The sequence below is a fragment of the Ooceraea biroi genome, chromosome 7, assembly GCF_003672135.1.
Source record: "Ooceraea biroi isolate clonal line C1 chromosome 7, Obir_v5.4, whole genome shotgun sequence".
Taxonomy (NCBI): Eukaryota; Metazoa; Arthropoda; class Insecta; order Hymenoptera; family Formicidae; genus Ooceraea; species Ooceraea biroi.
Window position 1 is genome coordinate 14,431,187 of NC_039512.1, and position 27,908 is coordinate 14,459,094.

General features: G+C 38.9%; 3 protein-coding genes across 4 annotated transcripts; 1 reads left to right on the top strand and 2 right to left on the bottom strand.

The window, feature by feature from the left end:
* Positions 1–1,135: 1,135 nt before the first annotated feature.
* On the top strand, positions 1,136–14,872 carry LOC105287449 (trehalase). The gene is made up of 9 exons (XM_011353030.3): positions 1,136–1,421; positions 4,351–4,467; positions 6,461–6,762; positions 6,901–7,079; positions 7,258–7,439; positions 7,760–8,006; positions 8,579–8,819; positions 10,373–10,572; positions 14,358–14,872. Exons 1-9 carry the CDS (start codon positions 1,309–1,311, stop codon positions 14,511–14,513), a joined length of 1,737 nt encoding a protein of 578 aa, XP_011351332.1. The 5' UTR covers positions 1,136–1,308; the 3' UTR covers positions 14,514–14,872.
* Positions 14,873–16,342: 1,470 nt separating this feature from the next.
* Positions 16,343–20,391, bottom strand: LOC105287291 (B9 domain-containing protein 1). Of its 2 annotated transcripts, none has more exons than XM_011352881.2 (5): positions 20,070–20,391; positions 19,251–19,362; positions 18,997–19,120; positions 17,869–17,987; positions 16,343–17,338 (listed from the first exon to the last, which is right to left on the bottom strand). In XM_011352881.2, the coding sequence occupies exons 1-5, from the start codon at positions 20,190–20,192 to the stop codon at positions 17,235–17,237; spliced, it is 582 nt and encodes a 193-aa protein (XP_011351183.1). In that variant the 5' UTR covers positions 20,193–20,391; the 3' UTR covers positions 16,343–17,234. The 2 variants fall into 2 exon arrangements, with proteins under 2 accessions (XP_011351183.1, XP_011351232.1); XM_011352930.2 differs by having other exon boundaries at positions 18,997–19,105; positions 20,070–20,344.
* A 416-nt stretch (positions 20,392–20,807) lies between these two features.
* On the bottom strand, positions 20,808–25,092 carry LOC105287510 (probable aconitate hydratase, mitochondrial). Its single transcript, XM_011353090.3, has 9 exons — positions 24,928–25,092; positions 23,926–24,080; positions 23,678–23,844; positions 22,831–23,586; positions 22,545–22,747; positions 22,143–22,431; positions 21,804–22,077; positions 21,339–21,687; positions 20,808–21,251 (listed from the first exon to the last, which is right to left on the bottom strand). The coding sequence occupies exons 1-9, from the start codon at positions 24,958–24,960 to the stop codon at positions 21,111–21,113; spliced, it is 2,367 nt and encodes a 788-aa protein (XP_011351392.2). The 5' UTR covers positions 24,961–25,092; the 3' UTR covers positions 20,808–21,110.
* Positions 25,093–27,908: the final 2,816 nt, after the last annotated feature.

Consider the following 27,908-nt stretch of genomic DNA (forward strand, 5'->3'; position numbering starts at 1 on the left):
TGCAACTTCGTTTTACTTTTTGAAAAAAGTGCAAACGTTGAATTTCATTTAGCGTTTCCACGTCATGTAGACAAGGTGCAACAAGAAGATTGAACTCGGTTGCAAAAACCAACTTTTTACCCCGAACTGACAGCATACAGGGACAAATTTAACCGTCCTGAAGCAAAAACAGCAGTTCGATCCAAGCTCAATGCTGTAATGTGCACGTGTGTGCCGGATATAAAATCGTTGATCAAAAAATATCATAGCTGAAAAATATCGTCCTTCGTTAGAACGAATTATCAATTAATTATCAAGAATAAAATAGATCATGATCTGCTATTCTTGTTTCTCGAACGAGAATACCCTCATCCAATTAACTTTTTCATTCGTTCGTTCGCCATCCTGTCGAGCTTGATGGTCTTCTTGGTACATAGATATATTCCCAAGCACGCAGATCAACCTGTCGAGCCTCTTTGTGTTTCAATATCTCATATAACTTTAGAATCTCTTTCAGATTACTGAGTTGACCTTTCTTACATTTAAAATGATATCCATCAATTTGATAAGGATAAGTATTCCCGATGGGGCGAGAGGGGAAAAGTTCTTCTTGTTTTCTATCTGTAAAACTCTCCAACTTAAAACGTGGAAAAAGTAGAAAGCAAATGCAAAAACGTAGAAAATAACGGTATAAAAACTAAAGAGTTATGAGAGTTATTATTCATCATTCTGTATCTGAATAAATTCAAACGAATATACGTCCGGCTAGATACCTTGATCAAAATGCGCACATTCCTCCAATCTCCCACCTATCCAGTTTATGCATATTAAGAAAGTCATATCTATGTCAGGGTTATCATGTTTCGGGACTCACCGACACGTGCGAGATTTTTAAATTGACATGTTGATTCCTCTCTGACAATTATATAGTATAATTATGGTAATTATATCATATAATTTCCTTAAACAACATTATTTACCGCTATCGACCTCGTTTGACGTTTATCTTTTATCGGATAAGCGCCACGTGTTTTTCTCCCCTAAATTTGCATAGACGGTATCACTGGCCAATCAGAAGAAAGCACCCACTTGTTGTATGGCATTATCGACAAGCGCGCGCGAGCGTGCGACGCGCAGATATAACTGATCGCTAGTTCGTGGTCGGTTATAGCGCCTGAGACACGTCTTCAGGGCAAGAACTTGGTTGACTTTTCGTCGATCACGCGTGCGCTTGCCCGATCGGCTTTCACGATCAGCGATCTTGCACGCACGCGCGTGCGATCGACGTTCGCGATCTGAGAGTTATCTGCGCCGAGTTCAAGAGCAGACATGGCTATTACGGTCACCTTGTTCATCTCCCTCGCGATTGCTCTGATCGACGCGGCTTCGATTCGACATGCCACCCGTAGCACATCTTCAGGACCGGAAGATCTTTGTCACAGGTGAGTGAAAATACGCTAGCACATTTTGAGAAAAGGCAAGATCAAGCGACATCTTCTTCAGAATTTCATGCATACTGCAATTTTATAAACTTTCATACTTCTGATTACATTCGCGATTCTTCAGGCACGATCCTCAGGATGTAAATATGTTGGATTATACATCTCTTCATTTATTTTAAAATATATATTTCTTTCTTTTGAAATATATCTCTTATATTTGTGCATAAATTATCTTGATTTAATTTAAAACTCTATAATTATCTAAACGAAAGAGTGTGAGAGAGAGATTCTTTCTTCAATGAATCTTATTCTCCTTTAATTTACTTTTTTATTATATTCAAAACAGTTGTACAAATATTGTTCTCTGAAGTTATTTTGGTCCTTTTAAGAAATACGGACGAAGTGATCTTAAGATACAGTTGAAGCTTATATACCTAGTATCTTAGAACATTTTAGCGATCCTTCGTCGTTCAGTGACAGTCAGATTATGAAGGTTCGAAACTTTCGCCATTGTCTCGAAGACACAACAGCAGTTCTCGTTGAAATACTCATCGCGCAGTAAGGAGAATAACTCTCCTATCTTCGTGAGGAACATTTGTATCTCTCTCTCTCTCTCTCTCTCTCTCTCTCTCTCTCTATCTATCTATCCATCTATCTAAAGATTACCTATCTCTCTTTCTCTGCATACCTTTCCATGACACGTTATTTTCACATTTATTTTCACGACAGGATCTGTCGTAAAGTCGATCATGTTCCCCTTCATGATTATTCATAATATCATTACACAAGAATAATCAAAGAACGGTCGCTTGGTCGATCGCTGCTGAACTTCAAACTCGGACAGCTCGAAGAAAATCAATGGTCCAACTGTCTGATCGGTTTATGCTTCACTATGCATCATGCAACTTGACTCAGCTAATCTCACTTTACAGTCGAATTGTTCAAGTGCACTTAGCAGTTCTTGAACAACTCTGAATAATTCGATTCGAACAATTTAAGTTCGAGTTTGCACTCCGATCATTCGAATTGTCGAAGTATCGGAGAACACGAAGCATTGCTTCACATGCAATCATTATCGCGACGAATATACACATGTACTCGGTGTATGCACTTTAATCCATCTTCATCTTATGACTTTTCACAATGAACATGCGTGACGGATGAAACTGTGTGTATCATCAGCGAGCCATTCCGGAAATTAACGAGCGACGATAACTGCTTATCTACCGGTCGTCTGATTGATAACGTTTGCTTATGCCGCGTTTGTTAGATGCGCATTGCATTTGCCGTCAATACTAATACTAATTAAACATTAATAATATTAGTAGTCAATTCTTGACAGCCATTTCCGCCATTTCTTGCGATTGAGAAAGTCTTCATACTGTCAATAGTGTCAATGAGTTGTTTATTTATAATAGTTGTTTAGTTATGATTGTAAATTGCTTATTAACGATTTATACCATAACTATTTGATAAGTAATGCTGATATAATAAGGTTTTTAATACTTCATTATCATTTTATCACAACGTTAAATAACTATATCTAATATTTGTTTTCTGTTCTTTTCGTTTTGGATTTTTTCTATAATTACTAGCAAAGTAAAGCTTGATGAACAATTATTTGTACAAATACACATGTATAAGCAATCCAAATTGTTTCAAATTCTGTAAAATTGGTGGAATTAATATCGACATGACTACTATTTGCTCTGCCCACCGACTATCATATGTACATACTCTCGATATTAACTTCACAGTTGAAATATCAATTATCTCAATGCAGCTTTCATAATGCTGCAAAATTGTAACAGAGATTTCGCTCACATGTTGAAATCTAATCTGAAAGGCACGTTCAAAAATCCCTCAGTTATGTCGATGACATTTCCCGTGGAAACAAGCACAAAGCGCTTATCACATATCTTCCGAAAGACAACAGATCACGTAACGAAGAATTTCCAATTCTACTTTGGAAACACAGTACTTTACCTGATTTTATGGCCTGTTGATTTCAAGAAGCAGAGGTTCGTATCGAGTCGACGTTGACGTCGACGTAACTGCCGGGGAAAAATAACAGGCTTGTCCAAGTTTCACTTAAAGTTGTCATCTCGCTCGAAACTTGGCTGTTACAAATTTCTAGAACGAACCCTTGGTCACTGTTGGAAAGCATAGACATTTGAAATCTTAAGATAAAACAGTTGATTGAAAAAGTTTCATAGGAAACACTAAAACGGAATGTAAGAGCGCTTTAAATCCGACGGAACTTTTTAACTTTTTAACTTTTTAAGTGCGAATTATATGTGACGATACGAATTTTAAAAGTTGTTACTTCTTTAGCAGAAACTTGTTAAAGTTTTTCCTTACATAACATTACGATACATGTGAATTTGTTTAGATATACGATTTGTACATGAAAAACAAATGAGGAAAACACGCGAACTCATTAAAATGGAACTCATTAGAATATTTTACGCTAATGAGAAGTATTATACGTGATACGAGTGAAAGTCTTTAAGCGAATACGCAACATGCATGCATACTTCTTAAAAAAACAATTTTGTTAAGTAATTGTAACTTTTGAGCTGGATTAATGAAACGTCTGCGATTCCCAAGGCTAAGTTATGTAATTATTTGTATCTCGAAATAAATTGCCTCTTTTTTGGATTCATATACTGGCAAAATATGACATATGTGGTTGTTTTATTTCACCGATTTAAATTATCCGATTGTTAATGCAACTGCATCAAGTACAATGAACAAAATTCATTGACTCAACTCATCTCTCGAGTGCATTGCATCACGTAGTACAAACATCACCGTGCGCAAACACACATTGAATTAATCATTTTTACTGTAGAATCTAATTGAGAATGTTTGCTAATTAAACTTTTCGGTTTATGTTACGTACCTCGCGTTCTCGCATTGATTGCAGCAAAGTTTATTGTGAAGGACCATTACTGAAAACGGTGCAACTCTCTGGGATTTTCAACGATAGCAAAACCTTCGTGGACCTTTACCAGCTTCATGATCCGGACGTAACTATTGACAAGTAAGTTTCAAGGGTACAAAGGTGAATAGAAAACTTAACAATTTCGATAACTGAATCTCACACAAGTAATTAAATATAACAATATAATAATGAAATTTTAATATAAAAATTTAATTACATTATAGTATATTATAAAGTTATATTATAAAATTGTAATAATAAAAATAAGTGATTTGTTCAAGTGTCAGCTATCATATGGAAAAATGATATTTATTATCTGTATATCTAAAAGAGACAGCGCAAACGCGATTATGATTATATAAATACTTAATCAGTACCTCGTAAAGCTCTTTATTTTATCCCATTGTTTAAATGGCTTACTATTATTTCGTTAAAGCGAAAAGCAAATCCTGAGACAACAGGGAATTGTATTTTAATGTGCCGTCTGGAGAGAAAGGGAGGTACGTTTCACGTTATAAATTAATCTTAAAATGACTCTGCCTTCCCTTATTGCTGAAGTATCTAAACTAACTAATTCGTATTAATAATTAATGTAAATAACGTATTAATGTAAATTCGCTATGCAATATTAAATCAATCGAACGACAACTCGTGACTGAAACAAAAAAAAGAAGGTATGACAGTAACTACTTCTTCTAGATCAAAATATACGATTTCCTTCAGTCGGAATCTAACAAAGCGACCAACTATATAGCAAAATAATAGAATTGCTGGGGGATGTGGAAGGCATAGTTTCGTCATGTTTCTCAGATCCATAATTTTGCGCGTACTCGCCGTTCGATCTTCCGGTCGTAAACACGTCATTTGGATTGGAAGAGCACGAGGGTGTCGCTTAGGCCCCCCCCCCCCCTCGCACGGAACGTAATCAAATTCCGTGGTCGCCCGTGTGAAGGGGATCTTAATCGTGTCACGGCAGCTGAGAGCAAATACGCGTAGCTCTACTTCCTGAAAGCAAACTCACATACGATAGCGATGTATATTCGCGGAAACGAGGGGATTAAGTTAGATATCGTTTCCTTTTATTTACGTGACGATAATAATCAGTTCATACGATTGATCCGCGAGTCACGAGTATTTTACCGGATGTGATACCTTCTCTTTACTACAACTTTTCTTGAGCTACACCACGAATTTTTTTCCACGTTTTACATGTCGATAAAATGCTGTCGATAAATGTGCGCAATGATCAGTAGGATTCTTTAATGTACTCCCAGTCACGAATAAATCTGTCGATTATCTTTGCTCGACCGTCCGTGCTCCAAGTTCGCGTGAAATCCGTTTCCTGTGCAGGAGTATTTATAGTTTCCGTTTCTATGACACCCGTTACTCTCGCTTTCGTTCGATTCTACGTGTAGATCTCTAAGATCGCTTTCCGGCACGCAGGATTACGTTTCGGATCGAACTTCATGACTTTATCCCGCATATGAGGCAGTAACGAGTAAAACGTGGATATGCGCTGGGATTATCTCGACCGTTCGGGATTATCGGATTTGCGTCTATTTCTGCAAAGTATCCGCATAATCCCGTAATCTCGCAATATTCTTCTCATTTGTGCAGATACCTTTATAAAATACAAAGGAAAAGCCACGATGACAGTCACGTCAGATTTCATAAATGCGGATGAAAGAAGAAATAAGTAACTTGGCAATCGGAACGTCAGCTATATTAATACTTCCTATCACAGTTTAAGAAGAAGTTACCAAGAAGTTGATGCGCTAGAATAATATCAGAAATCTGTCATCGGGAACTGTTATCAGCAGTATGCGCTATCAGATAGTACGCACGTTAACTGGTCGATGATTAATACCTTTACTTAACAAAGTTTTTATAACAAAGTTTTTAAAAGAAATTAAAATTAATGAGAATTCCACGCGGCGACTCGTGACGTAAGCGAGCTTGCATTATTTATCAACGTGATGAGGAATATTCCGAAAGCAATATATAATATAGAGCAAAAGAAAGCAATATTTTCCCTCGCGAGTCCAGGGAACCATGATAATGGATGCAGGATTAATTCGATTCCTTGCTTTAGCTTCAACGCTTTGATGAACGCTACCAACAACGCACCTAATCGTGATCAGGTGGCCGCGTTCGTCGCGCAGAACTTTGCCGAGCAGGATGAGCTGGAAAATGCAACCTTACCGGATTGGACGGAAAACCCGAAAATCTTAAAGTCCATCGGGGATCCTACGTACAGGGAGTGGGCGAAAAATTTGAATCTTATTTGGAAAGAACTGGCGAGGAGACTAAATCACGACGTGGTGGTTGATATACAGCGGCACAGCTTGATCTACGTGAATAACACCTTCATCATTCCCGGTGGACGATTTAGAGGTGAGTATCTGCGCGCGAAATCCCGTTTTTAATTTTAAAATGCAAATGCCGACGGGCCTTCAAAGTGTCCGGTCTTATTATCCTTGACTTACAATCTTGACTTGCTAATTAACGGAGAGTTCGAATCCTGTGCTACAGAGTTTTACTATTGGGACAGTTATTGGATAATCGAGGGACTGTTGTTATGCGACATGCACGATACTGTTAAGGGAATGATCGAGAACTTCCTCTCTATGGTAGACAGATTTGGCTTCGTCCCAAACGGCGGCAGAATTTACTATCTGTCGCGAAGCCAACCACCTTTGTTAATACCAATGGTACGTACGCGACGAACAATTCTTGCGTTGTTTTTGTCGCGGCCATTATTTATTTTATTCAATTCGTTGCGTAGAGATTTCGCAGTGGCAAATTTCCTTCGAACAATATTTTTCTCCTTGGAGCAATTTCTTGAAGAATTTGGAATCCTGTTTTACCTTAAACAAGAACGTATTCCAGGTTGCGAAGTATTACGAGTTCACGGGAGATCGCAAATTTCTGAGGGAAAACATAGCGCTTCTCGAGGCGGAGTTTGAATATTGGCAAAACGAGATGACGGTAAATGTAATAAAGAACGATAAAACTTATAAGCTGGCGCATTATGTAGTAAACAGCCCCAATCCACGACCAGAGAGTTACAAGTAAGTTTATTTTAAAGAGAAATGAAGATTATGATATTATAAGAATCAACGATACGACTGTCGAGATGAACAAATGTTAAAAAACGTTAAAAAAAAGAAATAAAAGTCTAGTTAGCAATCCACTTTATTCGAGAAATGAAAATTATTTTTAACATAGAATGACATTTAACGTCGCTTTATCAATCATTTTTTTCCGTAAAAAAAAGTGCACGGGAAGTGTTCTTCGCGACAGTTGCATCGATCATCAGGGAGGGTCCTCCATCACCGTGTTAATTATAAAGGACTAACGTAAGAACGACCGTGTGTGCACCTTCTCACAGAGAGGATTATCGGTTGGCGCAGCAACTGCCAGAGGAGAAGCGTGGGGCGGTTTACGACGACCTAAAAGCTGCGGCGGAGAGCGGCTGGGACTTCTCGTACAGATGGTGCATACGATCCAACGAGACTGCCCAGCTCAGCCTTCTCAACGTCTCCACAAGCGACATTATACCTGTCGATCTGAACGCGATATTACAACGCAACGCCAAGCTGCTGGCTTACTTCCATAGTATCCTGTACAACCCATTAGTAAGTCCCTTATTAAATTATCCTTTCATCGGTTCATCTCTCATGCGCGAATTCTAGATACAATAAACTCGATACCATACCTCGATACATCAGTGCATAGTATCGAGTTTATTCTAGAGTTTATTGCAACCACGTGAAGTAATAAAGTTGCAAGCTTTTTCCAAGAATAGACTCATTCACACTTGCATGGTATATTTTCCATCCTTATTGCGTAATTACAGATTGATGCGATATATTCCACTTTACTGGGAATCGATATAAATTTTCTAAAACATAAAAAAGCGAGAATTTATTGGAAGTTTAAATAATAATAGCGCTAAGCGCTGAAAAAGACTAAAACTTTGCATACATGAAATATAAACGTATAATAATTAATTCTTCCCTTTGGCATATGTTAAGTATACATTCCTGTGGTTGTTCAGAATCTGACAGTGATTGCTCCAGTTACATAAGTGAGGGTGTGGCGTAATTTCATCGTCAGTTTGCCTCGAATCGCTCGTTGTCGATTGCGTTACACGAACGTCACGCCATTACATCCATCGTCGCTGCTATTTTCCCCTTTCGCATTGCAGAAAGTCCTGCGCTATACCAGGATCGCCCAGAACTATCAAGCTGCCATCAACGATGTTCTGTGGAATGAGAACGAGGGAGTCTGGCTTGATTACGACACAAGAAACAAACGACACCGCGATACATTTTACGTATCGAACCTGACGCCTCTGTACACAATGAGCTACAATCGATCCAGAAGAGAAACCTATGCACAGAAGGCTATTTCCTATCTCAAGAAAAACAAGATTGATGCATTCTACGGTAAGCACACACCAGTCGCTGATGTTTCCGACCGATGTTGGTTGTTCTCCGTACCTGTACTTGACTGTTATCTGCTTGCAATTTGCGGTCGACGCAAATTTAAACTTTTGCATCGGATTGCTTGAAATTTATTGACCGTTAAAATCGTTTGAAACTGTTTGCTCTTTTTCCACGCGCTTTTAACTCTCAAAGCAACTGAAATGAAGCAAATCGACGGAGTAAAGTCAAAATAAACGGGATGAGGACACTAGCGAAGTAGAAAAATCAACGGTTTGACGATTCGATCGATAACGCTTGCGGAACGCAAGGGATGTACAAGTTAATCCAACTTTCTATTCCGCCTTTCCGCTTTTAACCGAGATGCGCTTCTGCGCGCCCATTTATCTTCTATTTTCTTTACCGAAGTCGCTAAAGTTGCTCACGAATTTCTTCAAGCATCCCAGATCGGGCAAACAGTAATTTTGTCGATTAACCTCATTCATAGAAACTAGGGAAGCATCCCGTAACGAGCATATTAAACCACTAAGGTGCAGCCAAATATTCTGTATGTACATTGTACAAATCGGGTCAAGAGAACCGCGACGGTGCAGCACAAATGAATAATTCCAGCAAATTGGAATTGCGCAATCATAAACTGTACCAACAAATATAATTGGAGTAAACTATTTAGTAGCAAATTAATGGCCATTCAAATGTAATGTAAACGGCAAATTGACAAATACCGATGGAACACAGAACAGTGGATCAGCTGAATTGCATTTTTAGCATGATGTAAAGCTCTCATTCGTGATAGGGGTTAACGGTTTCTCCCTTTATATCTCCCTTTGTACCTCCCTTTAACTACAGGCACGATTTTAACGGCCATATTATACCCTACCCGCATTTTTTGAGCATCGATAAAATTGCATAACAGATGCAACATTTTTTCTTTTATAATAGAAACCTAAAAATTGCAGCTTATTTTCGGCAGTGTACGTAAATAATACCTTTCCGCATTATTACGAGTACGTTCGTGAAAATAGTTTGGGGTGGATCACGTGTTTGCAAGTGAAGTGTCATTATTCGTAATAATGGCATAACCGAGGGATGTGTACGTGAGAGCGGGATTTCCAGATGCCGGGCGGCATGATGAAATATCGCGATTTATCGATGGTCGGATCATTCGCATCACACACGCAACGAGAAAATTGGACGGCCGCTGGAAAATACTCTCAGCCGGATTGCTGCTGCCATCGACAGTGACTCATGGAAATCCTAGCAAAATGAGTTTCCGCGAATAAATGCCGTTATTATTCTCCTCTCCCGCGCGGGGAGAACCTTGCTCCTTGCCAATATTGGCTTAGAAAATATCACGAATTATTTTAACGTGATGTTTGTCTACGGAAAACAGCATGCCTTAAACTTTACCGGGAATCTCGGGAGAACCGATCTTTACAATTTCATTCCGTGCTAACAAGATTTTTTTCTTACGTAAAATAATGGAGATATTATGTTTGCAAGAAGAATAGATCCCAAATTTTTCATGAGACTTTTAAAGAACGATTTGCTCGCAGGTGGCACTCCGACCTCCATGAACTACACCGGTGAGCAGTGGGACTTTCCTAACGCGTGGCCTCCATTGCAGTCCTTCTTGATTCAGGGTCTGTATCAAACGCAAGTAAAAAAAGCGATGGACCTCGCCGAAGACTTCGCCATTAGATGGCTTAGATCCAATTACTTGGGGTACAAGGAGAGTGGAAACATGTTTGAGAAGGTAAGTTCGTTGTTCTTGCGTCAGCCCTATTCATTTGCGTACTGCTCCTGACCAGAGAAGTGAAAGATTAAGGAGGAGACGTTTCTTGCTGAGAAACTACGACGGATGTTTTATGCACGCTGTGTCATAACCATCTCCCGTCGGAGATAGTGAAGTTTGTCGATAGTATGATCTCCTCTCTCTCTCTCTCTCTCTCTCTCTCTCTCTCTCTCTCTGTGTCCAGTCAAAGGAAACATAGTTTCCACTGAATAAGGGGTATACTGCATAAGTAAATTTGATCACAAACCTATATATCAAAAATCAATTCCTCTTTTGTGCATAAAAGTACCTCGATAAAATCATCAAAAGGAGAAGAAAAATATTTCAGAAGATGTTTTGTGTTTTCGATGAATCTGCTCGGTATATTTTTACGATCTGTTCTTTTATTTATGTATTTATTACTTATCCGATATTTATTTCTGACAAACGTTTTATCAGTTGTGAGATTTAATTAATTATTAGTATTTTACGCAGATATATAATCCCAGAGTTAAAGTATCAATATAAGGAATGTCTAGTACATGAAGGTATTAAATCGATACTATTTATCGATACTATTTAATACTGCTGAAGTAAACATTCTCGTCTTGACGACGCCCGCGGCATCTTCTCACATTTCTTCTTGATACGGGAACTCGATGAGGTATGTATTTCGAAGGAGGCTCTCGGATTTCCAGCGACACGAGGGGAAAGATAGTCGCTAGGACGCCTCTAATACACGCGTGAGGGGTGACCCCCTTATATACGTATCTTCCTGCTCTATGAGGACGCAGAGAGGAACTAGAGGGATCGAAAGCCTCCGGGAAATACTGGTCTGGTGTGAGGCTCGTGCTAATCCGTCTTGCTTTGTTTCGCCATCCTTCGCCTCTCCCTTCAGGGAGGGAAATTCAAGACGTTCGCGCATTGCGATTAGGAGCACGGTACATTGAAAGAAAAGCAGTTTCTATTTTACTGGCCTCGCAAGTGAGCTGCCGCTCTTGCGTTCATGCATATTGAAAAGGCAGTAAGAGTATCGATAGACAGCATTGGAATAAAAAAGAAAAGAAGTGGAGGATTTCTTCTCCGAGGAACCTCGGAGTTCTCCTGTAATGGGAACATCCAGAATATCCCATTGGCAACTTTTACTCATCACAGTCATTTGCATGTTGAAATAGACATATTCGATAGCTGTACCAATAATGTGGCTAGTTAACGAAACTATTTCGTCGAACGAGTTTGCGATAATTACGTTCTCCGCGTGTGTGTATGACGGGACGGAATTCATGGCACGCCTCGAAATTTTGCACGAATCACGTCGTGTTGATACCAGAGTGTCAGTAACGAGTTCTCGCGGGAAATAGCCAGTCCATCTTGCTGAGCAAATATACTCGATCGATTCAATCAAGGTTTCTTTCGTCCGCCTCGTCCTGAAAATGAGAAGGGACGCTTGAGTCCAAGGTATTTTGTCTCGAGCGAGGAAATTTTGCGTGTCGGCAAATTGAAATTATATTCCCCATCTGCCGAACAGTCTGTTATTTGTCGATATCAAGGCTCCATCTTTATGATTAACTCGCTGGAGGAGAGATGCCACATTTACTTCTCAGATTTAATTAGCGATATAACGGTCGGAGTCTTTAGCGTTTAGTTCATTATTTATAAACTTGGAGATGGTTTTCTGAATCAACACATTGCAGCATGTTGGATTACGATGAACACGAGGGATTACACGTTATCTTTTTTTTGTATGTATGTATGTATGCATGAAGTAAGTGAACTTTCCTGCATAAAATATGACGCGAGCAATGTCCGGTTGGTGAATTAATAATCATAAAGTTTAATATAGGACATACAGCCCACTTTCATCGAGAACATTTAGATCGTACATTACGCCATTTACTAATGAGACAGAGCTGAAGAAAGTTCGCGGCATGGCTTTTCGAATTCGTACACAAGTACGATAAGTAACATGCAAAGAAACGGCGTTTATATAGAAGCACAGAAGCATGAAAGAATAGTTCTTTCTTCTCTAATGTCACAATCTAGTAATAGTAATACGATAGATCGGTCCAGAGAATACATCTCAAAGCATCATGTTTCTCCGTTTTAATTAAACAGAACAATCTGTTTTAATTAATATTTGATATCTTTTTATTAAAGAGGGAAGAGAGGAAGACGTAATTAGCGATATTAAATATCTCTAATGAAGGGTAGAAACCACATAATTTTCAATTGACGAGTTAAATTTATTAAATGTTTAATACGGGAATTGAAAACTTATACAAACAGCGAGGTTCAGCCAATTTCTCGATAAGGAAGTAATTTAAATTTAAATGAAAACATTTATAGTCGTAATGTTCATGAGATTTTGTACGTTGGCGTTAGTTTCTTACAATCTGTAATGTTTTTCGATGTATTGCTTTCTTTTATGATGCGCTTTGGGACGTTTCATCTCTCAGTACGTCCAGTGTGGGTATGCACGTATGTGTATGTGTGTATGTCAAGCCAAGAAATCGATTTTACGAGCCGTTTTTTATGTTAGACGTCCATTTGTAGTCAAGGACGTATAATAAAATTGCAGATCATAGGGCAAGTAGTATAGGACAGTATCTTGAATATGAAATATCTATATGAAATATTTTTGCAGCGACAATTGCGCAACTTTTACAATTCGATGTGCATATTGACGCGATCTGCATACCATAAAATAGACTATTCTTTTATTATAATAAATGCTAAAAATGTCTAAAAAATTAATTTAAATATCCAAAATTTTTTGTAAAATTTTTTAATAATAATTACTTCTGAAATCTCTTTCAATTAGTTAGAATTAAAGAAATTGATAATATGTAAATGTATCTCTCTCACAAAACCATTCTGTGAAAACAATCATACATGAATTGCTGTGTACAGTTTGTAACTGTGCAAAAATACACTTCTGAATGGGCAACGTGTGTGAAAACTGCAGAAACATTTTCCGGCATTGTAATGCACGTGACAAACGTGGCAACAATTTAAAAATTGTCGCGTTGTCGCGAACAAAGGGGAGGAGACGCTAGGATAAAGAGTGCCCTTTATTGTTTCGTTCATTCGGTGCTCCCGATCATAATATGGAAGTACCTATGGGAATAACGGAGGACATTTCATCTACTGACTGTCGGATTCACATGGTATCGCTTTCAGCTCGGAAATTGTTATAACAGCGTCAACCGCGCGCCTACAGGAAAGACTACGCGATGATTTATCACCGATGTGACATTAATGAAAATAAATATGTCGATATACCTTCATTGCGCGCTAGTGCGGCTGATCGAAGTATCTCGTTAGAATCTCAAATCTGTCACGTCTAATATTCAAATGAAAGCCCGCGAAAAATGACACATTTTATAAATCATTTTGACGTATTATATTTGCGATTCTATTAGCGCCACTTTGTTACCGTCGCATCTAGCACGCGCCAGAAAATGACGCTTTTATGCGAAACGCATCGCTCGACAGCTCACTTCTCTGCAGCGACTACTACTCACCCAGTTAAAACTCTGTCGTTTAACTGCGACTAAAAGTTCATCCAAGTTCCGTCGATCGGACGAAATTAGATTTCCTTGCAGGATAAGCATTCTGCTGCGGCGGGAATTAACTCGCTGTCGCGTCCGCTGGAAACCGCGTTCAGCGACCTAAAGCGCGGCTTGATTACCTTCGCACGGTGCGACGGTTTGTTTTACGGATCAAGCATGCGCGATTACTCGCATTAATTAGCCTTTTAATTTCAGTACAACGCGATAATCCCCGGTGACGGTGGCGGCGGCGGCGAGTATCTTGTCCAGACGGGCTTCGGATGGACGAATGGCGTCGTTTTCGAGTTTCTCTCCACCTTCCCAGATGCAAAGTTCTCGGACAGTGGCAACAGCAGCGACACTGATAGATAATGCACGTGAACGGGTAATTAACTAATTGAGTGTAGGGAGTGTATGAGTAGGTAGCTCAAGAGAAACTGATACACGGATAATTGGCTCGAGTTGGTTTCTTGTCGAAACCGTTATTTTTATCATTGTTACAAAAGAGGCGATTATATATAAGATATTATTATATTATTGTTATTAATAAATAACAAATAATAAATATAAATGCTATTATATTAATTATATATAAAATATATTTATAAAAAATGTAAAAACACATGAGAATGTACGCGCGGGGGAACGTCGAGGAGGTGTCGCGAACGCTTAAATGGATACTTAAGTATTTATAGCATAGGAAATAGAAATTAAAAATATTTAACACTACAGATATTTAACAGATAAGCATTAACGAAGCCTTTCATAACGAGTCTAGTCCACAAGGGAATTCAGGGCAGCGCACAAGTACCCACCGTACTCTCGAACTAGGCTACATTTGAGTCCACACCCATTCGAGGACTCTGACTGATGCAGGAGGGTTGTAACTAGCAGAGCAAAAACTGTTGTTTTTAATCTTTTATTTCTTTTTGGAATTTTTTATCAGTGGATGAAATATATCATCCACTACATATCGAGTTGCTGAAGCGGAAGCGTGCATGTCGAATGTCTACTGGTATACAATCGCAAAAGCACTGATATTGGATTAACACGAGTTGATGGTTTTCCCTGTCACGATACTGTTGTGTTTCAGGACTTGTAACTGTTTTAATTTATCCCGTTTAATACGTATTGCTGACTATCCGAAAATCCTCTTCCCGAAAACAGGATTGTTACGGAGGCGATCCGATTTACGATACGGTGTCGCGAATCGCGATCCAAACCGCCGAAATTTTTTCGGCATTTTTTCAAGTTACTACTCTTTCGCAATAGAATGCGTTTTTAAATGATGCACGAGTGTTACACTAACACATTGTTCTATGATTTTGTTACAGTAGAGTGATCAATATATCTGTTTTATATTGATTTACTTTATGTAATAAAAAGAGATTATCGAATAAATATACGAATAATAAATATGCAATATTGATATTGATGCAATACTGTTATGTGATTATTTTTACTACCCTCCTCGGTGCAAGTATATTGTAAACGAATGATAGTAAAAAAATGTAATTACTATATTTTCATCCATCTAATTGGAAATTGGAAAAAAGCGCGCTGTATGGAATAACTGAAACATATTTTCCATTAGTTTTCATATTCCAATTTGAAATTATTAAAAATTTTTGCGCGATGGGAAAAAATGAATTCCACTTCTATTTGTATCATTAGTTGAATTGCACGTTGGAATGCGGAAGTCGATTTTGTTCTTGGCTCAAGCATAAGGAGGCAACAATAATAGAGCAGTACGCTTTCATTGCCACCGCTCGATGCCGCTCGCTTATTTCGCGACTTATATGTTTACGACATGGCTCGTATAGTTTGCAGTACTTTCATTTTAGCTACCTTTAGCGCGCGACGCTCATAAAACGCGACCGCGTCATTCTGAAGCATTCTGGCTGACATCCGACTCGTGGATATAATCATGGTAGTTGATACGTCTAGATTAAAACTAGCTATGTCGGCCATTTTCTGATTTTATGTCACCGATTATTGAATCGTTATTAATGCATTAATAATGCATTACGCCATCACGAACGTGTTATCGTGTTAGCGCACGGACATAAACCTGTGGATATTATAGTAGATGGTGCACGTGCCTCTGATTTGTTATTTATTCTGATTTTCCATTTTTCATTCCGATAATTAATTTAGCAAGGCATATCGAATATTGAAGAGTTGCGGGAAAATCTTTTTTCTTTTTTCGTAACTTCTTTATTTTTAGAATGTAAAATCTTCCGATGAAATCACGCCCGTCGATCCCTTCCGGGCTCTGCTATATCTACATCATCGGTGTATATATTTACTATATAATGCGCCGTATAATATTCGCAGTAAATTTCAATTTATCATATTTTAAATTTGCAGGATGTATTTATCCTCGACATCATATTTATGTATTTGGCGCGTTTACAACGTAATATTTACGCGACAAATGATAAATTGGATATCCGCAATGGCGAGCGGTAACCATGTATAATTCCTGGACACCTCCCATCTTCGCTGCTGTAAAGTGCAATGCACTCTCCATCGCGTTCAATGAAATCTCGAGCGTAATATTCAACGATATGTAAAACGGCTGCTTCGGTCAGCTGTAATCGCGCGGAAAATCGAAGGCTGTGTTGCAGACAGCTTTTCCGGCATGGTCGCCAAGATATTTCGCGCAAACGACATTTTTAATCCCCGTCTGTAAGCTCGACCAGCACTGTTATCTATTTTTCCCACCACCCTTATCGCTACCGCCACGTCACTGGCGATACTTAAGCATCCGGCATCATCTCACGGATTAAAGCCACGTGAAATTTATTAAGTCCTTCACGAAGGATTAGCTTCCTCATCCCTTTTTTACATAGAGCCTCCATTAACGTGAAAATACGTTCTTCCGATGCAAAAATTCCCTTATTTTTGCTTTGCCGTCATCGTCGAGATTACGGAAAATGGGGAGATGGATTGTGCGGAGAAAATCACACCTCGATTATTCCTCGGAATATTACTTATAAAACGCATGGTATTGCACGGTGCGCTTCTTTAATAAGATTATCTCTTGACAAGACATAATCCCGCCGTGAGCGGACGGAATTTATGACGGTATCATTTCTTCTGTTTCTCGCCATTGTTGTAACCCAACCTGAAGAAGTCCTTCAAAACGATGTTGAATGTTACGGTGACGGCTCCCTCGACCCTCATGCGTGTGACTGTAATATTGCGAAACATACAACTCGCAGAAAAGGCATTAGTGACAGCGAAAGAATCTTTCGCACGTGGAGGAACTTCAGAAGCGAACTTCCAAAGTTTTAGTGTTATTAAGATTGTCATCCGCAAACTTTTCCAAAAATATACGAGTCCGGCAGTGTCTCCCGAAAGACTCGATATATCAGGCTCAATCAGTCTTCATATAACTTCATGCTTTGGAATAGGGATACTGTCTGTACAAAACTATTTTCGATTATATGTATACAAATCTACAAAAGTAATTTTGAATTTATCTCTAATTAATTGACTAATCTTCTAAGCTCTCTACTTTTCACAAAGGGGATTGATTTCAAACCGGTCTGCCTGCGTGAGATGTGTCGACCAAGACGCGAGTCTAAGATAATAGTATAATTTAATTTCATAACTCAAATCCAGTACTATTGATTATACCGCGTTACGTTTCCAGCCGGCTGGATGCAATTAATTCAACGCCAATAGCATTAACGAGAAACGTCTTCATGCAGTTCCTTACGTTCTCTGCCACCACCGGATGCCAGTATGGCTGGATCAATTAATTCCGGTCTCCTGCCAGTTAACCACTCCACGAGACGCTGCAACGTTGACGATGACTCCGGCACGTAGATCGACACCCTGCGATTTTCAGACTTGAGTAAAGATCTCGCGAACGAATGCATGATCGAAGCCGCCGCTTCATGATATATGAAAAGTAGCACAGAGAGGTACGCGTATGCAGAGTTACGGCTGAATATCTATAATATTTTTTAGCCTCAAGGCGACGGGGATAGGGGTAAAAGTTTAGTGATCCGTATCGCGCACATGTCATGTGTCATTCTTCTTATCGAGTTTGCCGAGCATTATCCCGGATTCCTTGGACTTTTCAAGAGTTTCAGCGGTGTATAGGGGATGCAAACAAACGAACGATGTTACATCCGAATACGCGAACTAACGAACAGTGTAACACGCGTTGTAAACTAACCAGTGATGACACGCATGAATAAAACGGCAGAGATGTATTTTATTTTCCATCGCACCTGATACGTGCAATGCATACGACGGGCAATTAAATGTTTATTTTTAAACACGATACACGTACGCATCGGAAAATCCCGAAAAATTTCGGGATTTATGACCACGTCGTAATGTCAGGAAGAATAGCGGCAAATTACGTACGTTTATGGAACATTGGCAGAAAAATACGTTCTTTTGTAGCATTTCGTAGCAGGCTAGTACAAAGCACCAGCTGTTTGACTGATGATATCATTTATAAGCGCGCTGAGAGAAAAGATAACGTTTTCGGGCCACTGGAAATTTGGCATTTATTTTCGTTCACTGATCGATGACTAGGTCTGGAGGAGCTTCACCAAAGGTCGGCCACGGAAAATAGAAATATTCTATAAATCAATGAATAACACACTCGACCTTTTCTCAACTGTACGAGTGAACGCGCAAATATCCTCTAAAAAGTAAATATCCTCTAGAAACATCGATGTTTCAAAGTATATATCCAAGTTTAGACTTCATAACATGCTCCTATAGTTTCAGAACTGTATTTCTGGGTGTCTATATCTATTCAATCTCGCGGATAGCAAATATCTTTCGATTATAATAAATTGTAATTTCAATTAAAAATGAAAAGTACCTTTTCTCGTGGTGTCCCGTTTCTAGGGGTAGATGACACACTCCGTATCCTCTAATGACGTCGTGACCAAAAACGTCCAATCCGTATATCGACATGATAAGTTGCGGCCCTACACGGCAACTTACTACTCATTAACCGGAAATGTGAAGCGCGATAAAAGTGCCAGGAATTTTGTGTTACTTTTACGCTTCTCATATATGTTTCACACTTCTCTTACAACGCGCGTTTGATAAAAATTACATTCGTGCACTCACATCCATGCGGATTTGTACTCTTAAACGTAATGTCCAGAGGGAAATTCCAAACGGCGAGGTTCCGCGGATCGTTGCTGCATTTGCACATTTGCGTCAGACCCTCCTCAATCCCCTACGAAAAAAAAAGGGAAAGAGTTGTCAGAAGAGCATTGCAATTTTTAATAGCATGTATTTTTTATTTGGAATTGCTACTTGGATATTAAATATATAAAAGTATTAATTAAATTAATAAAAAAGTTCGGTTTTCGCGATTTTTGCGAAAAATTTTATTTTTTATTGCAGTCAGAGTAGAAAGAAATTATTCAGCGACTAAATAATCACTATGGTTAGAAATTATTGTCTATGAATATAGACATTATCAACATTATTGCACATTATTGCAACATTATTGTGACGTCAGCTATTCAAAATCAAACCGAACTTTTTGACTGATCCAATATCAATCAGGACGATCGACGTATCACATAATGCACTCTTTAGTATTCTTGTTTGTAATTTAATATCAATCTTCAATCGTTTTTGCTATAATATCATAGACAGTGAAAATCGACAGGATAATCCTGACATCTAATTTCCATACAAATAGCTGATGGGCAGCAAAAAATAAGAGAGGATCGGACATTGCAAATTAATTAAGATACGCCGGTATTAATTGAAGAAATTGTATATTGCATACGAGAGATGATACGCGAAGTTCGTTCTTTTGATGTCATTACAGTACATGATTGCAAAGAGCGACCTACATTGTTCGAAAGACTCCTTTGTGATAACTGCGACGCGATTTTATTGCTCTTTCCGTTGTTATTATTATGAGCTTACCGCGACTACACTCCACTCCGGTCCGAAATGAAAACCGTACTTGCAGTACACGTTATCGACGTCATAAAATTCTGCATGCTCAATGGATCCGGTGGCTGATAAGAAAAATTCTTCCACTGACATGATTGTGAAACAAACTAAACTTTTTTACAACTTTGTAAAATTCACGTAATAACGCGACAGGTATAAACGTATTACGAGACTGAAAGAAGCGAAGCTTCTTTCTGCCTGTTTACGGCATCTACTACATGTTGTTGTCATGGAAACGACGCAGGTGTGTAGCAGCAACAAGTATAATTGAGTCAATAAGTATTTTTCCATATTTCTTCTACTTTAAAGTGTCTTTTTAAACTAAAGATAAATGTTATTATTAATTATGTTTAAACATAATTTTGTCGTATTGCTTCTTCAAGAATATTTTATTTATTATAAAAAATCGAGGAGAAATTTATTCATTTTTTTACATTTTATCAGTAGCTATTACAATAATTTTATGTAATAATTTAATTATTATAATTTTATGTAATAATTTCCATTAAAATTTTTCTCAATTTCCAATAATTAAATCATTCGCATAATACAGAGCACCATTTTATTAAATTGATGATTATAATTTTAAATTAACCGTTTATTCAGCTCATAAAGTTTTGTATCATTGCTTTTAAATGTAAGTACATGTATTTCTTCAAGAAAGATAACATAAGAAAGGTTTAAAGTAAAGGGAATCAAATAATTATGTATCATTTTCTGTCTAGTTGTTTATTAGTTCTTACCGAAACAGTCTCGACAGTGGCGAAACAGTACATTTTTCTAGAATAAATCAACAGCTAGAAAATGACTTGTTAGCGATGAATATGTACATATAACAACGTTTCCAACTGTATAACAGAAGCGAACGCATCAGCAATTGAGTCCACTGTTATACAGTATGTACCATGCTTTATTCCGCGGCACATTTTATCCATTTCCACAAATGCGCTATGCGTTACGATGATCGGCTAATCCTCTCGAGTGACACTCGGGTGAATATTTAATATTGTCTTATCGTCCGCTCGAAATTTCCTTCATACGATTCAAGGCGGAGCCGGCTTTAAACCATTCGATCTGCTGCTCATTCATAGTGTGATTTAGACTAATATTGTCAACCTTGCCGTCTTTGTGCTTGATCTGCGCTTTTACTGGCTACAAGAATCAGACGAAGGGATAAACAAGCTGAGCATTCGGAAATTTTATATTGGCTGTCAAACAGGTGAAATATGTTTCACAAACCTTGCCAGGTGCCAAATCCTTCAATCCCAGAAGACTGATCTTGTCGTTAGGTTGAATTTTATCATAGTCGGCAGGGTTAGCGAACGTCATAGGTAAGAGACCCTGCTTCTTTAGATTTGTTTCGTGAATACGAGCGAAACTCTTGACGATGATGGCGCGGCCACCGAGATGACGCGGTTCCAAGGCCGCGTGCTCCCTGGAGGAACCCTCACCGTAATTCTCGTCACCTACCGCCACCCATTTCACGCCTTTCTTCTTGTAATCGCGAGCGACATCAGGCACGGCACCCCAGTTATTTGTTAGTTGGTTTCTAATCTTGTTCATCTCGCTATTTTCAGCGTTAACGGCACTAAAAGACAGCGAATGCATATGATGTCATAATATAGGATTATTAATTCCATAAGAAGCTTTGAAGGATCATTGATCAGTTTCCAACTGCAAACATTTTGAATTAAATCTGCTTACCCAATAAACATGTTGTTGGAAATATTGTCAAGATGTCCACGATATTTCAGCCATGGACCGGCCGCGGAAATGTGATCCGTAGTACACTTGCCTTTGACTTTGATCAATATTGTTAAGTCTTCCAAGTCCTTGCCATCCCACTTGTCGAAGGGCTCCAACAATTGTAATCTTTGGCTCTTTGAATCCACATCGACTCTAACTTTGCCACCGTCCGCTGGTGGAGCATCGTAAGTATCCATACCGGGATCAAACCCGCGGTTGGGCAACTCATCACCTATACAGATACATAAATATCACGTAAGTTACGAGATATATGTAAAAATAGCTAATTTGACTAACCGTATGGATTCTCCAGCAGGAATTCTTTTCCATCCTTGCCCTTCAGCTTGTCAGTGACTGGATTGAAGTCAAGTCGACCGGCAATAGAAAGGGCAGTAACGAGTTCGGGACTAGTAACAAACGCGTGCGTTGCTGGATTGGCATCGTTTCGACCAGTGAAGTTTCGATTATACGATGTGACGATTGTATTCTTATCTCCTTTCTTGATATCCTGACGATCCCACTGACCAATGCACGGTCCACAGGCATTAGCAAGTACCGTGCCGCCGAATTGACGAAGAGTTTCAGCCTAAAATAGAGTAAAGATAAAGATAACAATACCATCATTCAGAATAAACGGCGTATTCGGAATAAACTCCGATATTTTTGCTAAATAAATATTTTATATTCACGGATACTTACAATTCCATCGCGTTCAATTGTTGCGCGAATTTGTTCAGATCCAGGAGTAACGTTGAATGCTGACGTTGCCTTCAAACCGTGCTTTAGAGCTTGTTTGGCGATATTCGCGCATCGACCCATATCTTCGTAGGAGCTATTGGTGCAGGAACCGATCAAGCCGACTTTTATTTCATTTGGCCAGCCATTCTTCTTAGCTGTTGTACCTGTAAAGAACAATTATATACGTCTTTATAATGATAGAGATGAAATATTATCTTCAACTTGCCAATTCAAATAGTCCAGTTACCTAGTTTCGAAATCGGATGCGCCAAGTCTGGCGTGAAAGGTCCGTTTACGTGCGGCTCCAAAGTCGAAAGATCTAATTCGATAATCTGATCGTACTTGGCGTTAGAATCGGCCGTTAGCAGACTTTCCTTGTGTTGATCGGCGGCTCCTGCGATTTCCGAACGTCCAGTTGCCTTCAGGTAATCCTGCATTCTATAATTGTATGGGAAGATCGAAGTGGTGGCGCCGATTTCAGCACCCATGTTGCAAATGGTGGCCATTCCGGTACAACTGATGCTGTCGACACCCGGGCCGAAGTATTCGACGATCGCGCCGGTGCCGCCCTTGACCGTGAGGATACCAGCCACTTTCAAAATGATATCCTTGGGGCTGGTCCAGCCCTTGAGCTCTCCTGTAAGTTTCACGCCGATAACTTTTGGACACTTGAGCTCCCATGGGATGTTCGCCATAACGTCAACAGCGTCGGCACCGCCAACACCAATGCACAGGCAACCCAGACCGCCTCCATTCGGGGTATGCGAATCGGTACCAATCATCAGCAGACCGGGGAAAGCGTAATTCTCAAGAATAATCTGATGAATGATGCCAGAGCCGGGATTCCAGAAGCCCACACCGTATTTTGCACCTGCTGTCTTCAAGAAATTGTAGACTTCTTTATTGATGTCCTTGGCGCGCTTCAAATCTTGATCACCGCCGATCTGAGCCTCAATCAAGTGATCGCAGTGGATGGTGGAAGGTACTGCGACCTTCGGTAAACCTAAAAGAGCAAGTTTGCTTCTTAATATCGCGATAACTTGAAGAGTTTGTAATCTGACGTGAAAAATCGGATTGAAAGGTGGTAATCTTACCGGAACTGATAAACTGCAACATTGCCATTTGCGCCGTCGCATCCTGCATAGCAACGCGATCCGGTCGCAATCGCAGATAGCTGGTGCCACGAACAATATCTTGCTTGTTAGGTTCATCGAGATGGGAATAGAGTACTTTTTCAGACAGAGTTAGCGGTCGATTTAATCTGAAAAAAGATTATTTTAGAAATTAATGTGATATTTTTGGAGTATTAAGACATCAATAGAATATACTTCAGACGGTTTACCTCTTCTTAACTACTTTAAGATTTTCGTCCAGTTTGTTATAAGGTAGGTAACTCGTCGAATCAAATTTTGACATCGCTACCTTCGCAGCAGCGAAGCTTAGCGGACTTATACTGAAGCATCGTTGCTGTATGTCCACTGCCAAAGAGGACAATCTCTGCAAAGCGATTAAATTATCTTGCTGATTTTTTTCATTTAAAAGATACGTATATAGAGTAGAAATAATTATATCGATTGATATGTGCCAATCAATTTGTCATATTGCACAATACTGTTTATTTCAGATCTGAATTACGTAATTAGATTTGAGATATGCGCAACGTTTTATTGCACTTGAGGTATTCATTGTAGATACGTCACAATAAATGTGCCAACACGTTGATAACGATGATAACTCTCGACAATGCAGTGTTGATAAATAATACTTGCAGTGCAGTAATACTTGCGTACTTGCAAATTTAACGGTTTTCAAGTTATTTTAATAAATATGTTTGTTCTCAAAATCAGAGTTTCAATTTGAATTCAAATATCGCGCCAAGATGCGCGGATTTAACCTAACATCTCTGATAGATAGAGGACATTATATTACATATGACACGATTACGTAACACTTCTAAAAGTCATCTTGCAATACTTGTGACTTTTGGATTTTTTCAATCGCCATAAGTTTTATGATACAAGTCCCGTGACACGTTTTTCTAGCACTTTGCACATCCATCTTGCGCCCTTTCCCTTCGATAACCGTTATTTCATCATCCACTCTGCTCCAAAAACAATCGGAGCAACGACGTATTTCAAGAAGAAAAAAAGCTCTTTTTTATTCGGAAAAATATCTGTCACTCACAACACAATTCTAAAAAGCCTGGAACATCGGTGCAATACGTGGGAGCTTCCTCGAGTACGACAGAGCAATCAATCAATTGACCTCCGTGTGAGAAAGAGAGAAGGTGGGTACGACGTAAATTCGTATCTGCGACGTAAATGTTCAATTTCTTTTATTTTACCTGTGCGCGAAGGACTCGCACGCAATACGACATGATGAGTGAACTAGTAATTTGCTGATATCGTTAATTGACGTTCGCAAGCGCGTGTCGGAAGATGTAATGGTCTTCCCTTGTGGCAGCTCTTCTCGAACCGGCCACTATAGGGGAACTGAGGACAACTGTTCTTTCTTGGTGTTGCTGGATGCTTAATTGCCGCGCTTGCGCACAAAAACGTTTTTGCATCACAAGTATTCAACATAAGAGATCAGTGAGAGTACAAAGGATTCTATTTTTATTTTTCATATTATCTCTTTATTTCTATCAACTATCAAAATGACAAAAGGTTTCACATAAAATGGAAAGAGCTCATATTTTTAGCACGAGTAGCAACAGTACAGTATATACTTTTCGTGCACTTTTGAATCTTTATTACTTGTGTTTAATTCGGCTCCTTCAGATTTTTCTTGGATAAAAATACATTAAGATAACTTCACGCGCAAATGATACGTTTGTTTGTAATTGTGAAGAAATCGATAATTGCATCAAAGCGCTCTCTACTCTACTCATGGCAAGTACTGGAATTGCTACTCAGAAAACCCCAAGTTATCAGCAATCGGTAGCTTGAATTGTACATGAATTTCTTCTCTGCGCTGCTTGCTCCTACATGCGCAGAAGAGCATCGTGTATTCTTGGACATTCAATTACGTTTATTGCATTAATGCAATAATGTCTTATTTATCGTTCAAGTGATACGATGTGACATATAATTGCAATATTATCTCAACTCTCGTTCAACGAGAATCTTTGCGGGGTTAAAAGGATATTACGTGAGACGAAAAGAACGTCGAGCACCATAGGTCCTTGACACGATTAATCCATTGTAGGTGGATCAGGGCAAGTTTCGACACGTACTTTTTGTTGAACTCGTGCACTAACGATTCGCTTGTCGATTAGCGACGTATATCCGATGAATGCCTCGAATGGATGTATTGTCTTCCTCCATTAAAGGTGCCATCGAGTCTTATGCAGGATGCCCTTGCAAGGTAAATCGCTTGAGAAGGTCAACGACATTATTCATCGGATTATGCATAATGTTGTTTGGCATACGCAACGACAAACTTGCAGCAATCGCCACTGTGAAAGAGAAACTCGGGAGAGCGGGAATCTAATTGAAATCGACCGTCCTCTGCCAAATAGATTGGAGATAACGGTGAAACTATTATATATATATATATATATCACGCAGCCATTATATGTCTCAGGGATGAAAACAATTCACGGGGTATCGGGTGATACGTGAACATTAGCTCTATTTTAAAATGGAGCGAATAAAAAAAGCGACAGGAAATATCTACTTTCGCAGAAAAATATTCCAACTGAGAAATATACAGAGTGTTCTAATTTTAAAATAATCTTTTTGATTTGATCATATTTTTCGCAATTTTAAATTCTTATTTTGAATTTTAGCTACTTTGAAATAAAATTGTGTATCACAATAAGTTCTTCTTATAATAATATAGAATTAGAAAATTATCTTGTTAAAAATTTAAACTTAATTTTTGTTAGGATAAAAAGTTTGCTTAAAATTAAACTAAAATTGTAAGTAAAACATTTTCACTGTTTATAATTTCAAAACTGCACATATTTCAATGTAATTGTATTTAAAAGAGACTTTGAATTAGTCAAAGTAGAAAGAAAGAAAGTAAAGTAAAAGAACCTAGGACACCTTATACCGTTTTAAAACTATCACCTATCCTTTCACTTTTTCTCATGTTCCTCAGTCAGTTTTGATCCAGCTTTTGCATGAGAAAATTAATTGTTTTTATTTATTTCGAATAAAGCTTGTGATGTTTGATATTAAATCAATGACAAATATATGCGTGAATATAAACGCATGGATTTATAACATTTGATACATTTAAGTTATATTTCAAAACTCATCTATGAAAGTAAAGGAGGTGACCTTGCCAAACTCCGTCTAAAGAATGGCTGACCGGGTTAAAAACTGGAGCACATTTAGCACGACATGAAAAATTTAGTACAAATTTATAATCAAAAGCAATATCATCAACGAACGAAAATAATTATTATTAAGTTATCATTATACTCGAATAATAATTGAGAAATATAAAAAATTTCTTTGCCAACATTATTTCGCTTTTAACTTGAACTAACCGACCCGAGCGACGACTGTCGTGCCGCGGGCGATGACGGCGAAAGTAATGGTTTGCTCCAATTTCCCCGAGGCTACATGGAGTGCTACACCCCCGCATTTTTAGCGACGTATTCGTTCTTTTTAGATTTTTAAGGCAGTTAATCTTTGAACTCTCAAATTGATTTATTGTATAATTAAGAAGATGATCTCAGAAGAGTCGCTTCTCCTAGCAATTTCCAATGTCTTCCTTTCTTCAACGCAAACGCAAACGCGAGCAAGCGCAACAATTTCCTCCGAGCGTTGCGACGTAACGACGTCGACGTAAACGTCGCCCGGAGCCTTGTTTCGATATCGGCCAAAAAATTAAGCCGATAGACCGAATTGACGTGCAAAAGGAAAAGCCGCTTAAGCCGTCCGACATACACTCCTGCGCAAATCTGCTGTGGCGGCGTTTCTCGCATGAAGAAATGACGCCCACAGAGATGCATGCAGATGCATGTGTTCGAAGTGCACGGTCGGCTTACACGTCTGGATACACAATAATGTACTGTCCACGGGGCACACGAATGAGATTTGGGAAAAGAATTCGCGTGCAGTTGCATCGGGAGCGGGCGTGTCCCGTAATCAGACGAAAGAAACGGGGTGCTCCGGCGTGACGTAATTCTGGAGAAAGCGGACACGTGCGTGGACGTACGCGTCCGCAAAAAGAGCGTGGAGGCTCCCCGTACCTCTCCGTGCTCTTGCATGATCCATCAATTACTGAGATCATTATTTTCCATAGCAAACATTGCAAGTGCACTATGACAGATTATGTATTCGTGGATACAATCGCGAAGCGCGAAGTTAC